Raw genomic sequence first — 17,609 nt, forward strand, 5'->3', positions numbered from 1 at the left:
TCAGGTTCCTAAAACCATCCCCCCACAACCTCCGCCTTAGCTGGGTTTAGTTTCAGCTGGCTCTGTTGTAGCCAGTCAACCACAGCCTCCAAAGCCCTAACCAAAGTATCCAGGGTACAGTCCAGCCGGCCGACCATCAACAGATACAGTGGGGTGCCATCAGCATACTGGTGACAACCCAGCCCAAACCCCCAGATTAACTGGGCAAGGGGGGGCATATAGAAGTTAAATAACATTGGGAGCGGATCACCCCTTACGGGATGCCACATACCATAAGATAACGTGGTGAAATCCTCTCCCCAAGGGCCACCCTCTGGCCCCGACCTTGGAGAAAGGAGGACAGCCACTGCAAGGCAGGTTCCCCATATCCCCCTATTGGCAAGGGAATCGGTCAGAAGGTCTTAGGTTTTAAACAGCACATGCCCAAGGAATGGTTTATAACATATTAAAATACAGCATCCTGCTGCAACTTGGTTTCACACCAGACTCAGTATGTTTGCGTATTGTAACACATTTGTACACTCAGTTCCCCAGGAGGGAATCTGAACTAAAGGTTGGATTTCTCCTCTGAGCCTTTGTTGACTCACTTCTCTTATATCTAAGCCTTTGTTGACTCAGGAACAATTAGTTGTGAGACTGTTGCAAAAAACTTTGCTGATAAAATATTATGAATACTAACTGATCTAGATGCTGGCTGTAACATATCAGTTAGAAGAAAAGTGTAATACATCATCTGGTCTGTTGATAGACCACTTTGACCCAGTTACTGTGATGGATGTTGACAGAATCCTGGGATCTGTGAAGACTGCTACTTGTGCTCTGGACCCTTGTCCATTGTGACTGCTAAAAACCTGTACAGATTCCATCACTAAGCCCTTGATGTCCATCATAAATCAACAATTAGGTCACTTTCCTTGGCCACTCAAAAAGGCAGTTACCCATCCACTATTTTTTTTAAAAAAAACTCATCCCTACAGAAAAATCATGTGGCTAATTATCACCTAGTCTCTAACCTACCCTTTTTGGCAAAATGAATGAGTCACCAGTAGCTGACTAACTCCAGGTTGTATTGGTCAACTCATCTACTCTGGACCCTTTTCAGTTTGTCTTCAAGATGGGTTATGGGCAGCTGTGGTGGCTTTGGTTGATGACCTGTGTCTGGACATAGACAAAGGCCATGCTTCTTGGTTGCTCCTACAGGATTTGATACAGTGGACCATGCCATCTTGTTGGGGCATTTGGAGACAAAAGTAAGCATCAGGATGTGCTCTGAACTGTTTCAAATCATTTTTTGCAGACTGAACCCAAAGGGTTGCCAGGTGAGACCAGTTGTCATCAGTGTGGGACCTGTCCTGATGGGGTTCTAGCCTGATGGGGCTCTATTCAACCTCTATGTAAAGCTCTTAGGACAAATTCATAGTTTTGGGGTTGGCTGTTATCAACACCCTATGCAACCTATCCACTGTAGTTAAATGACTAAGAGTTAACAAATTGAAATTAAATCCTGACAAGACAGAGGTAATACTGGTTGGAAAGGCAGAGACTTTGAAGGATATTATGCTTCCCACTTTTGAGGGGGTTCAGTTTATTGGGTTAAATGTAAAAGAATATCATTTGCCTTGGGAGCACAGAAACTTTACGCAGTATGCCCAATGCTCCACGTTTCCCGGTTAAGGAGAAATGGTGTTGAAACAAATTACTCCAATGGTAAGAAGAGAAGAAAAAAATTATTTAATAAAAAATGGAATCACATCTTAGATGACATATTCATGTAGGTACATTTAACTTATTAACAGATTAACTTCAAAAAAGTTTAACTTGCTACAGTTCCAAGTTCAGCTAGTAGAGAGAGAAAAAAAAGAGAGGTCCTACGTAAGATGAAAACAGAAGTCAATCAATGGCCAAAGAGGCTCAACATCTAACCGATGAGAGGGTGGGGCAAACTGCCAAGTGTACCCGAGTGAAAAAATTCTCTTAACCCTTTCCCTCCCAGATCCTCGTGGATCCAGAGTTACAATATCCAACACAGCTGACCCACATTGACTCAGTCAAGAGTTTTTAAGGGTTATTCTGGATAAAACGTTACTGCCAGAGAAGCAGATAAATGCAGCTGTAAAAACACTTTATACCAACTTAGTTTAGTCCAGAAGATGACCCCCTAACTTGACCTGGCCAATCTGGCCACCTGGATGCTTGAGACTAGACTACTGTAATGCACTCTACTTAGGTGTCCCTCAAAGTCAACTTGGAGACTCCAGTTGGTGCAGAATGCCACAGTTGAGTTACTATCGGGATGTATTAGCTCCATTCTGTAGTCACTCTGTTGGCTGCCTATCAGTTACTGGGTTCAATTCAAGGTATTGGCTAACATACAAAGCCCTTCACGGCCTTGGACCGTCATATCTGCTGGACACTATGCTCCACCATGACAGCTTTTCTTATCTGAGTAGGGCCTTCTGCAGGTCCCACACTGCAAATGGGCAAAATCAACTATTGCCTGTATATGTGGATTCTCTGCTTACCTTATGGAGTGGCCTACCTAGTGAGTTGCATAAATGGCATCAATGAGTGGCATACAGGGCAAACAGTGCAAAATGGAATTATTCAAGAGGGCATTTTTACAAAGGTGATAAGGCTTCATTATAACAGAGTTGATTTGGGAGAATACTTTAATAAAGAGAAAGAGACTATGGCCTATACTACTAGGTGCAGTATGTACTATTTGTTGCTGTATGTGTTGACCTGTTATGTAATCTCTGCATTGTTTAATATGTCATTTTAATACTTATGCTGGTTCTGGGTTTTCCACTTGGTTTTAAATTCTGCCTCCTAATCCTATTCCACTGCTTAGTGGATGGCCCATCCTACTGACTGCATTGACTTACAGTGTTTAGTCCACCTTTAGTCTCAGTGAGAAAGATAGACTATAAATAACTCTTCTGTTTCTCTCACAGCTTCCAACCTATAACTCTCAACCTTCAAAATCTAACTGACCAAACTACCTCCTGTCAGATCTTAACTCCTTCCCAGTGCACAGGTCCTATTGGCTATCCAAATTACTTTTCCATCTTCATCCTCTGTTCTGGAAAAATCTGGACCTAACTGACTTTTTGTATGTGTAAGATCCATAGAAGTCAGGAGTCCATTCCAATTCTTTGTCATTCCCTTTAATAGTAAATTTGATGGTACGTGCATGTCAGCAGGACAGTGAAGTGGGTTCCACAGACAAGGTAGGGGTTTCTGCCTGCTTGGAGGAGACCGCTGGAATCCACAAGAGTGTTACTTTATGCAATAAAAAAAACCAACCCTTCCCCCTACAAAGGCCTGACAAGTACTGCTGCAAGAGGCAATGAATGCTGGCATTTAAAGGAGGAAATGGGGAAACTGACTTGTTCAGGCCCCAAATGGAAAGAACTGAGCCAGGAATTTCCAAGTAGTTTATTCCTTCTGTGATTTCCCCATGGCCCCCAAATTTGTTATAGTAAAATACTAAGTGTTTGCTGTTGAAAAATGCAGCATTCAGCGACATTATTATTTTTATTTCTTTGTACTGCATTTGTATTTCTGTGGGATTGCACCAAGCCTTCTTTTTCTGCAGCACATTAGCGTAACAATCTAAGCAATTTTTCATTCCTCCAGTAGAGAATGTTGCTTTTTGTTCTTACATTTCCAGGTTGCCCTGACCACATTTGCTGTTTATGTCACCGTGGAGGAAAAAAATGTCCTCGATGCAGAGAAAGCCTTTGTGTCCCTCTCCTTGTTTAATATTCTGAGGTTTCCACTCAACATGCTTCCCCAGGTCATAAGCAATATTGCACAGGTAAGGCTGCTGCCTTTAAAAAAAAGAAGAAGAAGCTTATGTTGAAAGCAAACAGGACTTTGTAGGTCAAGCATATAGCTAGATATCTAAGCCAGAAAAGGTGAATCAGTGGTGGGCCTGTTGGAGAGCCAAAGTGGTGTATATAGAATGTAGTACAGGGGAAGCCTGAGTTCAGCTACTCAGTAATTCAGAGCACCTACCTCTATTGTGACAAGAAGAAGAGTTGGATTTATACCCCGCCCTTCACTTGGAGTCTCAAAGTGGCTTACAATCGCCTTCCTCTCCCCACAACAGACACCCCTGTGAGGAGAGAGCTCAGAGAACTGCTCTTTCCAGAACAGCTCTGAGGGAACTGTGACTGACACAAGGTCACGCCAGCAGCTGTATGTGGAGAAGTGGGAAATCAAACATGGTTCTCCAGATTAGAGTCTGCCAGTACGCCAGTACTTAACCAGTACACCAAACAGAGAGGAGGACAGAACCACTCTGTCCTCCTTGAAAGAAGAGCAGGATAAAAGCATTATGGGGGAGACTGGGTTTGAACTTATATGTGTCATGTGTGAAGTCTTTTTTTAAAAAAGCAAGAGGTGATGGGTGATGGGAGCTGAACTTTCCCTATGCTTATCATGTTCCTTTCAGTCCCCACCACCATCTCTCCAGTGACTTTCTCCTAAATAAATTCTGATATTGTAGCTTGGCAAGGAAGAGAGGATGTAAGGATGTAAATTGGGTAGAGAAAGTTTAGCATCCCACACCTGCAAACCTGTTTTGTTCTAAAAATTGAAGACTTCCTCTCTAGCCCCTCTCCCAGCAAGCAACTTGGCTTCTGCCACTTCTCATTTGGCCCTCAATGTAGGTCTAACCATGTTACTTTCTGGGTGAACTTTTAAGTGACATGAATTAGCTGATGTCCATTATGGAGAAAACATGGTGTGATAATAGCCTTGCATTTTCAATTTGTATCCCGCCTTGCCGGGTGAACTGGCTCAAGGCGGCGAACAGACATTAAAATGCAGTAAAACAATAAATACAATAAAAATACACAAAAGCAACCTACATACCATCATAAAAGTGCTAGTAAGGACAGTACAGGTGATGACAGCATTCAGTATACGATCCCATAGTGGAAGACAGTATCCAGCGGTGTATCACAGGGCTATGAGATGTTCCGGTGGCTCATTCAACAGTGGTGGCTCCTAATTGAAAGCCTGGTGGAAGAGCTCCATTTTACAGGCCCTGCGGAACTGTAGAAGGTCCCGCAGGGCCCTGATGTCTCCGGGAGCTCATTCTACCAGTGTGGAGCCGCCACTGAAAAGGCCCTGGCTCTAGTAATGGGCAACCTGGCGTCTCTCGGACCAGGGAGAGTCAGGCGGTTCTGTGTCCCTGACCTCAGTGCTCTCTGGGGCACATATGGAGAAAGGCGGTCCCTCAAGTAGACAGGCCCCCGACCATATAGGACTTTAAAGGTCAAAACCAGCACCTTGAAACAAATCCAGTAAGCTATTGGCAGCCAGTGCAATGCCTTCAGCACAGGTTGGATGTGGTCTCATATAGAGAGTCCCATTAATACCCTGGCTGCCACATTTTGCACTAGCTGCAGCTTCTGGATTTGAGACAAGGGCAGCCCCATGTAGAGAGCGTTGCAGTAGTCTAATCTCGAGGTGACCATAGTATGAATCACTGTTGCCAGGTCATTGCGTTTGAGGAAGGGAACCAGCTGCCTAATCAGCAGTAGATGGTAAAAGGCTGCCTTGGCAGTGGCTGCTACCTGGGCCTCCATTAATAAGGCGGCGTCCAGGAGCACTCCCAAGCTCCTAACTCTTGGTGCTGGCACCGGTGGCGGCCCATCAAAGGTCGGGAGTGGGATCCCTACCCCTGACCCGCTCTGACTCAGGCACAGGACCTCCGCCTTTGTTGGATTCAATTTCAATCAACTCAGTCTAAGCCAGCCCGCCATGTCCTGAAGCGCCCACTCCAGGTCATCTGGGGTAGAGTCAGACAGCCCACCCAACAACAGATACAGCTGGGTGTCATCTGCATATTGATGACACCCTAGCCTTTGCCTCCAGGCAATCTGGGTGAGGGGGCGCATGTAGATGTTAGATAACATTGGGGATAACACCGCCCCTTGAGGAACCCGCAGACCAGCGGGTACCTCTGGGACATCTGTTCCCCTAACGTCACCCTCTGTCCCCAACCTTGGAGGAAGGAGACAAGCCATTGCAAGGCAAGCCCCTGAATCCCAGTATCGGCGAGGCGGTGGATCAGTAACTGATGGTTGACCATGTCGAACGTTGTTGACAGGTCCAACAACAACAGTACCACCATACCACCTCGATCCAGATGCCTCTGGAGATTGTCTGTGAGGGCAACCAGTGCCGTCTCTGTCCCATGGCCTGGCCAGAAGCTGGATTGAAATGGGTCTAGCATGGAAGTGTCCTCCATAAAGCTCTGCAACTGAATCGCTGCTGCTCTCTCAAGTAATTTGCCCAAATAGGACAAATTGGAGACCGGCCGGAGAGAATGCACAACCTGCTCTTTATTTCTCATGAGGCAGAATGAATAAAACAAGCATTTTGCTCCCCCAGGCAAGCGTTTCCTTGAAGAGGATCCAGCATTTCTTGTCACATGATGAACTTGATCCAAGTTCTGTGGAAACCAAGTTGATTACTCCAGGTAAAAATTCCGGTGTGAGGTGTTTAGCAGAGAGATTGGGCAGGAAAGACTTCATTTTGTATGGTGGTACTGGATCACAACATCTAAAGAATGCAGCTAGGAAGAACTTTCTTAACTACTAAAGGCTGTTTCATACATGCATGGAATGACTCTAGTATCTACTAATCGCTTGCATGTCTGCAGCAGCCATGCTGCATCCAACGCAGCAGACAGAATTTTCATATCAAGCACTATACTTTGAAATTGTCAACAATTTCAGCTTGTGATTCATCAAAATGAGAACCAGCATTTAGACTATACAAATACTTTTGGCTATTTCCCTCAGAAGATGCTTTTTTGTTTGCAGTCCTGTTCATTTGTCATGATAAGGGCATGGTGAATGTACTAAAGAAAATATGAGGTGAAATACCACTTGTTCTCTTAGGGACATATGGTCATCTTGCCCTTTTCCAAATATTGCTTGCCTGATTTCACACATTCTATTAGTAAAGGGCTAAGTATATTACCACAAACTGTGCCAAGTGTGACCATTTGAAATTCAGCCATTTCTAATATAATTTAAGGAAATGTGTAGTAACTGACTATCTGAGTCTTCACATGGTCAGAGGTGCCATGCAGACAGAGTATGGGTTTGGATCCAATGTAGCATTTCCATAGGTAGAAGTTCTTCTGTCCATGGGTGTAACTTTATTGTCTTTCCCCCTCTCACTGCTGCCCACAATGCTCCCTCATGCTATTCCCAAGGGGACCCCTGTGCCCTAGGAGTAGCATTTGGGGGGCATTTTCAGCTGCAGCACAAACAGGGGACAAGAAAGTCACACTCAGCAGGCAGAAATTGTTTGGTCCACAGAAATGCTCCATTGTATCCAAGCTAATGGTACCATTCACCATAAACTATAAATCAGGCCTGAAGCCTTAACAATTTAATCAGTGTGACTGTGATGTGATTGATGTTACCATATACCTCTTTACACTATGAATTCCATAGACTGTATGGCCAAAGAAAGAAACCAGAACCAGAGAGAATGTTGCAATGTAGCGTGAGTGGACTTAGAAGGGTGCTAAGTCTGTTTAGAATTTTAACAGTCAACTGATTGCATCACTCAAGGTTTGAGGGAAAGGGCTGGAAGCCCTGGGGTGGTTAATGCAATTGCATGTAAAATCTTTATGTTTTTTACCCTCATAGAGCAGGACACAACTTTACCAGCACATGCCTGCTCTTGAGAGTCCAGTTCCCTAGTGGCATCCTGGTTGACTGCAGCAGCCTTTGGCATAATGTCTTCGTTTTCAGGGGGGGAAAGTGTTGAACTGTTTTTGAACAGCTGAAAATTAAATTGCTCAAAGCACTGGAGTATAATCTCTAAACAGCCATGGCTGGGTAGGGTAGATAAACAACTGTGCATCTCAGTAATTGCTATTAGACAAATATTTAAGCTAGGATTGCTGACTGTCCCTTACTTTAAAGAATTTGTTTGCATTCCATAAACATGTAAGTTGCTTGGAGGATAATGGACGTTACTGCAGAAATACACAGTTCCATAGCACTCTCCTTAAAAATACCACCAGTTCCGTAATGTCTGAAAGTTTCATCTGGCATTGACCTCAGCAGTATGATTTGTGGCCAGACATGGGACAGGAAGCTTCTTCAAAAACAAGCCAGAACAAAACTTATCACTGGGGTTCCTCATATCTCAACAATAATTTTCTCCCCTTAGCAACTCATTGACTGTGAGAATTTTGCTCTCCCCCCCCTCCTTAACCCTTTAGTGTTATTTTGTGTTTGTTTGTTTTTTGTGTGTAGGGTATGCTGTTACTGTAAGGGATGGAACATTCAGCTGGGCAAAGGATCTTGATCCAGCTCTGAAAGAGTAAGAACAACACTCAGTTGTATATGCCAGTATTTGCCTGCAGCTTGTGTTCCCAGGGCTGAGTTTCATACATTTGTTGTCTTGAAGGAAAAGAAAGTGGGAAGTCAGTAAAAATCACCGTGAATCTCCAAGCTGGTTCCAGTAGCAGTATGTTAGCAAAAGCTCACAGAGGGGGGCTCACTGGGTTTGCTCACAGCATTCCTCTACAGAGGAGTATTGTGAGCATGCCTCTGCTGTCATGGAGGAGAGGTAGTGTGGTAGAGGCAAACTGACAAACTGAGGAGGATGGCACCTGATTGCACAGCAGCTGCCTGTTGTCTGTAAATTGCATGTCATCTTTGTTCTCTGAGTCCCACCTTTTTAAGCCAGGGGCAGAACGAATAGAGGTGTCAAAAGGATCAGGCTGCATTGAAGAACATCTGGCATTAGTGAGGCTGAGCAGACTCACAAGAATATTCCTGTTGCATAACATAAACATCTATCATGCATGCCCTTTAAATCTTTCATCCGCTTTTTAACATGGCTGAGGAAGTGCTTGGGAATGGCTGGTTACTTCCAGAATGATGAAAATTCAACCCATCCATTATTGTAACGTTGACTTTCAGAGAACGGGAGTGTAACACAACAGCAGTATGAACCAGCGATGGTTTTTAAAAGCTTTTTTCCTGAGGCACTGGGGCAGAGTTCTGTAGGAGGTAAACAGCAAGGCTGAACAGGCTCAGCAGCAACCTAAACCAAATTCTCTAGCAAGACAGCGCAAATAGATTCCCGAAATTTAGTTGAGCCCCCCCCCCACTCCCCGATCAAATGGTGTGATTAAATCAGACAAAAGCATTTGGGGTTTTACAAAATGTGGGATTTCTTTGGTACTTTTCATATGACACTGCAATAGTATGAGAGCTGCTTTTTCAATGGCTTAACGCCATGCTTCACTGATGTGGTGCTAATTACATGAGTCTGTTCCATTCTCCTTGGTGGATACCAATAGGGTAGGAAGAACCCCGGTGATTTGCCCTGTTCATCTGGTTCAGGCTTTTCAAACAGGGCTGCAGCTCCATGGGAATGAAACCATGAAAGCTAAGAACATAAGAAGAGCCCTGTTGGATCCATCTAGCTCAGTATTCTGTTTCACACAGTGACCTGCCTTTTGCCCTGGGGAGTCAAACAAACAGGGCACAAAGCCCAAGGCATCCTCCTGATCCTGCCTCTTAGCACTGGGTTTCAGAGGTTTACTACCCCTGAATATGGAGGTTCCCTTTATCATCATGGCTAGTAGCCATGATGGACCTATTCTCCATGAATCGTTCTAACCCCTTTTAAATCCATATACGCTTATGGCCATCATTACCACCACTGGCAGTGAATTTCACAATTTAGTTACTCATTGAATAAATAAAGATTTCTTTTTTTCTGCCCAATACCTATTACCTATCAACTTGGGTGCCCCAAGTTCTAGTATTATGGGAGAAGGAGCGAAAGGTCCCTCTATCCACTTTTTCTACCCCATGCATCTCCCTTATAAATAAAAGCCGAATGGTGGTGGCACTTCTCTAGAACATTCCACACACTCCGGAATTGGTTGGCACCCTGGTGTGTCACTCAGAATTTGTCCGTATCCACTGGCTGCATTGCTTGAGTCTCGCCTCCAACATTCTAAACAGTTTGCTGTTCATCTCCCCCCCATAGCCAGTCAGAACACAGAGGTTATTTGCATATGCAGCCTCATTGGCCTTTGCCTCGGAACACAGAGGTCGTTTGCATATGCAACTTGATTGGCTTTTGCCTCTAACATTCTAAACAGTTTGCTATTCTGAGATAAAATGTGTCCAATCTCCAGGTGAGGGCTGGAGATCACTCAAAATTACAACTGTTCTTTAGGTAGCAGAGATCAGTTCCTCTGGAGAAAATGTTGGACTCGGTGTCATTATACCATGCTGCGGTCACCACAGCAAATTGACACTGAGTGTCCAAGGCCGGGGCACCCGCCCAGAGCCTCTTTCTAGAGGCCATTGTGAGGCGTGGGACCTCGGACAGGTACAAAGCCATAGACTCCACCCTCCAAACCAACCATTCCCTTCTGGGGAACCATCGTTGCCAATCTCCAGGTGAGGGCTGGAGATCACTCAAAATTACAACTGTTCTTTAGGTAGCAGAGATCAGTTCCTCTGGAGAAAATGGTGGACTCAGTGTCATTATACCCTGCTGAGGTCACCACAGCAAATTGACACTGAGCGTCCAAGGCTGGGGCACCCGCCCAGAGCCTCTTTCTAGAGATCGTTGTATTTATTTCCACAACGGGCATTTTTCCTAGTAATTTTATAAACCTCTGTTGTGTCCCTTCATTGCTGTGATAATTCCTGAAAGGTTTACCAGGAGAAGGCTAGATTGGTGGTGATAAAGAAGAATCTGTGATATTGAGAGAGAGGCTGTTTATGGAACTTACACTAGTCAGTGGAAACCCTGCCCAATAATTACTATATTCCAACTTCTCTCTGCAGCTATGAGTACTATAGATACCAAGTAAGAACCAACTCAAGATAAGCACTTTCAGTTCCATTAATTTCACTGGCAGAGTTAAACACATGGTTAACTCTCACATTGTTCCACATCCAGTGGAAAATTTCTGCTGAAGAAAAGGAAAGGAGAGTTTCACTATTTTCTTCCTCCCATTGCAGTCCTTCAACTCCCTCCACCCATGCAATTCCCAGAGGTTTCCTGTCCTCATAGGAACAATGTTTCAGGACATATTTGGAGCTGCAGTGAAAAGCGGGAGGCAAGGAAACCCAGTTCTATAGATGGAAATCCCTTCCTCCAGCAGAGATTTTTCAAGCCATTGAAATCTGTGCACCATGAAAGTGTTTAAATTTGGCTAGATTATGCCCTTGCTTGAGGGGAGGGGGTAGTTTTATAAACTGATTTTTTTTTTTTTTTTGAGATCCTAGTGAGTTCCCCACATTCTGTGCTTGTATGCATCAGGAAACCTGACACAGAAAATATATCTAGCATTGGCAAAAAGAAAAGTTTGTTTAAAAATGACCTGAGCACTATTTGGTCATTCAGGTTTCAACCTCCCGGGCTCATGATTTCTCAGATTCACTGGGAAGCAGATTGCTGCATTGGGAGGTTTGTGGTGTCACAGTAACTCTCCAGTTTTAGCTCTGCCAACACTTCCTGCATTTTTAAGACAATACTGCATCACAGAGCAACCCTAAGCAAAGTTATACTCATCTAAGTCCATTGGCTTCAACTGGAGTTAGAGGGCTAGAACTCTGCTTAGGATGGGCACTATAGATCTCTGTTTTTAAAGGGGGAGTCAGATTATTATCTTTCAGTTGTCAGCTAAATGTGCCAAAATGGACTTAAAAAAAAAAAGCTTGGCCTTGACAAAAAATCTGTGTAATATGGGTGGATCCAGGCTACAGTTAGAACACAGGTCAGACCTTTTACATGACTACTGTAAGGCATAACAGTCAACTCTCAATCACGTAAGCATGTTAACAAAACACAAAACAAAACTGTGATGCAAGTCAGCTCTGGAAATCTTTTGGAGGATGAGGGTAGGAGGCCCCCTGTAACCCATTCAAATGGGTAGTCTCTCTGTTACTTCTCTAATTGGTTACTGTTAGCTTCATGAGTGTTTTTCCTGTCATGAGTTTCCCTCAAGCCTTCTCCTCTTGCATACTTTCTCCAACCACATGGCCAAATCTGTGTAAAGCTGATTAAACGGACTCTCTGATGGAATGTTGTGTTAAACTCCAGCCTGATCCAGTACAGCATACCACATGCAGCAATGTACCAAGTGACATAGGGCAGGCATATTAACTGCTTTATTATGAGAACTCTCAGGGGGTAGTAGCCATGTTAGTCTACTTGAGCAACAGTAGCAGGTACTGCGACATCTTATAGGCCTGGCAGCGTAGTCTCTAGCCCACAAAACCTCATGCCATCATATATTTGTTAAATCTTTAAGATGCCTCTAAACTCTTGGTTCTGTGTTATTATGTTTACATTGGCCACTGCTGCTTGTGTGTACATATTTTTAGATTAGCCCAGCTTGACTCTAGATTTTTTTTGTCCCTCCAGTATAAATTGGTTGGTTCCGAGTGGTTCTTTGGTTGCTGTTGTGGGTCATGTTGGCTGTGGGAAGTCTTCTCTGGTGTCAGCTCTTCTTGGTGAAATGGAAAAACTCCACGGGGAAGCAGCTGTGAAGGTTGGTTCAGAACAGCATGAGAGGGCATTGAGAACTGAATAATGAGTGTTGCTCGGCCACTAATCCCCTTGTGATTTGTCCAGGGTTCTGTTGCGTATGTACCTCAACTAGCATGGATCCAGAATGCTACCTTGAAAGATAATATCTTGTTTGGCCACCCTTATAATGAACAGAAGTACCAGACTATTTTGGAGGCATGTGCCTTGCAGCAAGACCTTGAGGTGCTTCCTGGTGGAGATCAGACTGAGATAGGTGAGAAGGTAAGGCTTTCAGTAGCAAAAGTAGAGAGAAATGGCTGACCACCAGATGCTAATGACATAAGAGGAGGAAGATCACAAGTCATGAAAAGACTCAAAGGTGATCTAAATCAGCCATGCAGAACTTGGGGGGGGGGTTTAATACTTGGCATCTTACAGTGCAATTCTAAACTTAGTAGGGATAGAAGGGGAAAGAGGAGTTTGGGTTTTAGAAAGATGTGTGGTCTGATGTGGATGACATACGGCCATGTTACAGTTAAGCTGGCCTGGGTGTGGTCATCATGAGGCCATGGCTCAGTGATACAGCATCTGCTTTGGATGCAGAAGGTTCCCAGGTTCAATCTCCAGTGTCTCCAAGTAAAAGGATTAAGTAGTAGATAATGTGAAAGGCCTTCTCTTGGGATCCTGGAGGACTGCTGCCAGTCAGAGTTAGCAATCTTGACTCTCTCACACACACACAGAGCTACTTTATACTGAGTCAGTCTGAATGTTATAATATTGAATTTTTATGGTTTTAATCAGGGGTCGTTTCGTAGAAAAAGAGCTAGGGGAACTCATTAACATAACTCATTAGCATATGCCACACCCCCTGACATCACCAGAAGTGTGTCATAAGGTCACACACCCCGCCCCCAACGGTCCCGGCCGCCGCTGCCGGCCTTGCAGCTCCACTGCCGAGCCCCATGAGGGGCCCGGCGGTGGACCTGCAAGGCCGGTGGGAGTGCAAGGAAGCCCCGCGAAGGCCCTCCCTGGCCCCAGGCAGGCAGGGGTGGGGAGAGGCAGGGAGGAAGCAACTTACCCTCCCTCTTCTCCTGCCTCCTCCTGGCTGAATGAGGGCCGGAAGCAGGGGGCGGGGCTTCGTCATGTGCCCCGCCCCCCGTACCTCACCCGGGGAACTGCATTCCCCCGTGTTCCCCCCCGAAATGATCTCTGGTTTTAATTGGTTTTATAATGTACTGAATTATTCTGTTGTAAACTGCCCTGAGCCCCACACAAGCAGGGAAGGGCAGTCAAGAAATCTAATAAAATGAGTAAATAAATTCATGTGTGGGGGGGGATTTGAGGGAATCCTATATAAAAGAAGACATAGAGATAATCTTAAGTAAGAGTTGAGTTCCATGGCAGAAATATAAATTAAATGCCTAAATAAAATAGTGGGGGGAAACTTGGTGGCAGTGGGGAAAAGACAAAGATTGATAAAATGGGGAAGGAAAGAATGACAATGGGGACAATGAGCGGGGAGGATAAAGGTAGGGGATGGACATTTTAATAAGAGAATCAAATGGGGGGGGAAGGACATGAGTAAAATGTGGGATGAAGAAAGTGAAGTGTAAGAAAAAATCAGGGAATGGCTTCTAGATAAGCTTGCCTTTGAAGCCATTGGGGAATAACTGGCTGTTTTCTCTTAAAAGAAACTGCTGTTGAAATTCTCCCTATTATTGGTTTTTAAGGATAATGGAATAGGGGCCAGGCAATGGCAATGGTGCATATGGGAAATGATACCTGCTTCTTTCCCTCTCCAGCAGCCCAGCTGTTGAGTGGCAGGTCCAACCATTTAAGACTGCTAGCCACCTGGATTTTACTCAGATCACTAAAGCAAGTGATTTCTAATGCACAGGGTTCAGAAGAACAACTGTTGGTTGTCAGCCGAGGTGATAAGGAAGACCCTGAACATGAAAGTCAAGGTTATTCATCAAACCTTCACAAAAATAATTTTCCAGCTATTTTAGCATTATTCTGCCTTGTCTGACATTCCATCTCCCTTTTTCTTACTGTAGATGTTGAGAGTTCCATTTATAATTTGATTGGATGACAAAAGTGATGTTTACTATGACAGCTTTTGCCTGCTACAGTCAAATTCTGGGAGCATTTAATTGCTTTATCTGTGTTCAGGAATCTGCTTTGTTCAGCCAGCAGTTCAAAAACTTTGAATATACAATGTGGTGCTATGTGGGGACTGTGACTGATGGATTCAAAAATCCATGCTTGACAATCTGAAGCACCAAACCTTGCATGAGCATCATAGTAGAAAAAGTGGGTTGTTAGCTAAATGGACCTTCAGGCAGTTGTTGAATATGCTGTTTGTGGACCTGGTACTACTACAGAATTTAAAAGCTGTAATATTCCTCTTTCCCTATTACACAGGGCATCAATCTCTCAGGTGGCCAACGGCAACGTGTGAGCCTGGCACGCGCTGTGTTCAGTGATGCTGATGTTTACTTGCTAGATGATCCTCTTTCAGCTGTGGATTCTCATGTGGCCAAGCACATCTTTGACAAAGTGATTGGACCAGAAGGAACACTTAAAGGAAAAGTAAGTCAGTAGGTATCTAGGAATGTTCAGTTGTGTCAGCATAGTAGAAACTGTGATGTCATATGTGAAATTATGAGAACAACAATTCTGTGCTGCATTAAAGGTTATTCCTGACAACTAATGGTGCTACAGAACTATTGATTGGGGCCTGTCTGCCTTACAGCCACACTTCACTTCGCTTCCTTCCTTCCTTCTCCATAAGGCAATCAAAGTTTGTGAAGAAAGGAAGAGAAAGAAGTAAATAACTTAGAGACTATGCACCTAGATTTGGCATATGTAGACCACTGCCTCTCATCCACTCCAATCTGTAGTTCCAAGCATATTGCATCTCAATTAATGTCTCCCTTTATTTCTCCCCTTACATCTCTTGCCATTAATTTTTGATGACCTTTCCCATTCCCTGTTGCCCTTCTGCTGATGCTTGGGAAGAAATGTGCTGGGAAAGTCAAATTCTAACTTGTGCATGGTCTGAGCTTCTGAAGTCAGGGCATCGATCCATCTAGCTAGTAGTGTGGAGCTGGTTCTTTAATGTCTCAGGCAGAAAAAGGTCTGTCCCAATTTCTGCTACCTAGGCCCTGGTCACACGGGCCAGATAATGCAAGGGGGGGAGGCGTGGCTGTTTGCCCTGGAGCAAAATAAAGCACAGTAGCCTAATCACACGGTCCCCCGAGTCTTCGTGCTTAGGCTGTTAGCTGGCTATCACACGGCTATGCTGGAGTGTGGCAAAGAAGCAGCACGTCAAGCATTTCGCATTTGTGCATATGCACAGTTTCGCGGAGCAGCAGTGCTTTCAGTTACGTGTTTGTGCGCATGTGCTTATGAAAAACATCCAGTTTGCAACGGGATGTGGACGGGCGCCGGATGCCACGGGATTCTAGCGCTCCCGCGATCAGACGCCCACCCCTGCCCCTCATTTTCTGGATACTAGTGCACTTTCCAAGGTTTTTTTGTATTGCACATCTTCGGCGGGACGCCACAGGTTGGCCACGGGTGTGCTATGCTTCCCAGATGTTGCCATGTGATCGCGCCCCGAAAATCCACCTGACATTCGTGCCTTTAGCGTGGCAAATCCTCCGTGTGAATGGGGCCCTAAAGTCTTTTTTTACCTAGAGATGCCAGGGATTGAATCTAAGACCTTCTGCATGGAACATATGTGCACCACCACTCAGCCTGACTGCCATGGTTAAAGAAAAGGGGCATGTAGGTAGCTAAATAAGGTAGCTAAAATAAAATAAATAATAAAGTAGCTAAAATGAGCCGACAGCATAGATGGAGAAACTTCTTTGCTCACTCAGATGAGTGAACGGCCTTAGTTGGCTTGCTTAGCAGGTTCCATGAGTTGTCAGGTCTCTAAAACCCTAGATAAAACTCCCCAGCAGTGTTCCCTCTAAGCTGAGTTAGTGTGAGCTAGCTCACAGTTTTTTAGCCTCTGGCTCATTCATTTTTGGCTTAGCTCAGGAAGGAGGGCTCCAGAACAAACTAATTTATGCAGAAGCCAAATCGCTTGCTCACAACTTTAATTTCAGGAGCTCACAAAGTAGAATTTTTGCTCACAAGACTCCACAGCTTAGAGGGAGCATTGCTCCCTAGATACCTTCTTTCTCTTTTCTGACATCCTCTCTGGGAGGGTAGCATTAAGCTAGCTCAGGTTCCCCCTTGGGATCTCTGAATTATCATGGGAAATGAAAAGTTTTGTCGCTTTTAAAGTATGGAATCATAAAAAAGAAAAAGAAAAATGAAAGTTCAATTGAGCTTGTAAGAGGGACTTCCCATTCACCCATGATTAATTCCTGACCTCACTATAGTTTAATAGAACATTCTTTGTGGGAAGTGGGCAAATTACCTGTAGTATTTTTAAACTGCTTTACTTCCCCCCCCCCCCCCAGTCTTCTATTGGACTGTGGGATTTTGTCTCCATTGTCTTCTCAGTTGTTCTTTTACATTCTCATTGCACTCAGTTCTGCTATTTCTTTTATCATCTCTGTGCATGCATGCTCTCTTTTGTACTTTTGATTCTCTTGTTTTTTCTACTTGTCGTTGTATTTGACCCATTACTTCCCAACTTTGGCTCGATTCTTCTCTGAGGGCAGAACCTGACATTGTAAGAAACATGGATCTGCTTCCTTCTTCCTGGTAGCACCTAGTGTTACACAACATGTGCCTGTTTATTCATTTATTCTAAAGTATTTCTAGGCTGTACTCTCAACCAAAAGGTTCTCAAAGTGCTTTACAAAGGAGCGTCTGAAAATGTTATAATATGTGATACTGTTGCACTGTTTGTCCATCCCTTGCCCCCGCCTCCGTCTCACACAATTGTCTGATAGTGGTGGGGACAAGGAAGTTGCACAGTGGAGTATCATCACATCCCACAGTGTATTAAATATCTGGAAACTTCCGCTGGTCCAAAATGAGATGGTGAAGCTATTGCCAGGGACTAGACACAGGGATTATGTCACCCCTGTGGT

At 44.4% G+C, this 17,609-nt stretch overlaps 1 protein-coding gene across 1 annotated transcript in view; it reads left to right on the forward strand.

The window, feature by feature from the left end:
- The window catches only part of ABCC3 (ATP binding cassette subfamily C member 3), a 142,443-nt gene that overhangs the window by 103,649 nt on the left and 21,185 nt on the right, over positions 1-17,609 (forward strand). Inside the window, exons 13-18 of the mRNA XM_015410727.1 lie at positions 3,674-3,820; positions 6,409-6,496; positions 8,298-8,364; positions 12,448-12,574; positions 12,658-12,834; positions 14,977-15,144. Coding sequence (XP_015266213.1) covers positions 3,674-3,820; positions 6,409-6,496; positions 8,298-8,364; positions 12,448-12,574; positions 12,658-12,834; positions 14,977-15,144 — 774 coding nt within the window. The remainder of the gene's footprint in view (positions 1-3,673; positions 3,821-6,408; positions 6,497-8,297; positions 8,365-12,447; positions 12,575-12,657; positions 12,835-14,976; positions 15,145-17,609) is intronic.

Source organism: Gekko japonicus, unplaced genomic scaffold (assembly GCF_001447785.1).
Source record: "Gekko japonicus isolate JY-2015 unplaced genomic scaffold, Gekko_japonicus_V1.1 scaffold15, whole genome shotgun sequence".
Taxonomy (NCBI): domain Eukaryota; kingdom Metazoa; phylum Chordata; class Lepidosauria; order Squamata; family Gekkonidae; genus Gekko; species Gekko japonicus.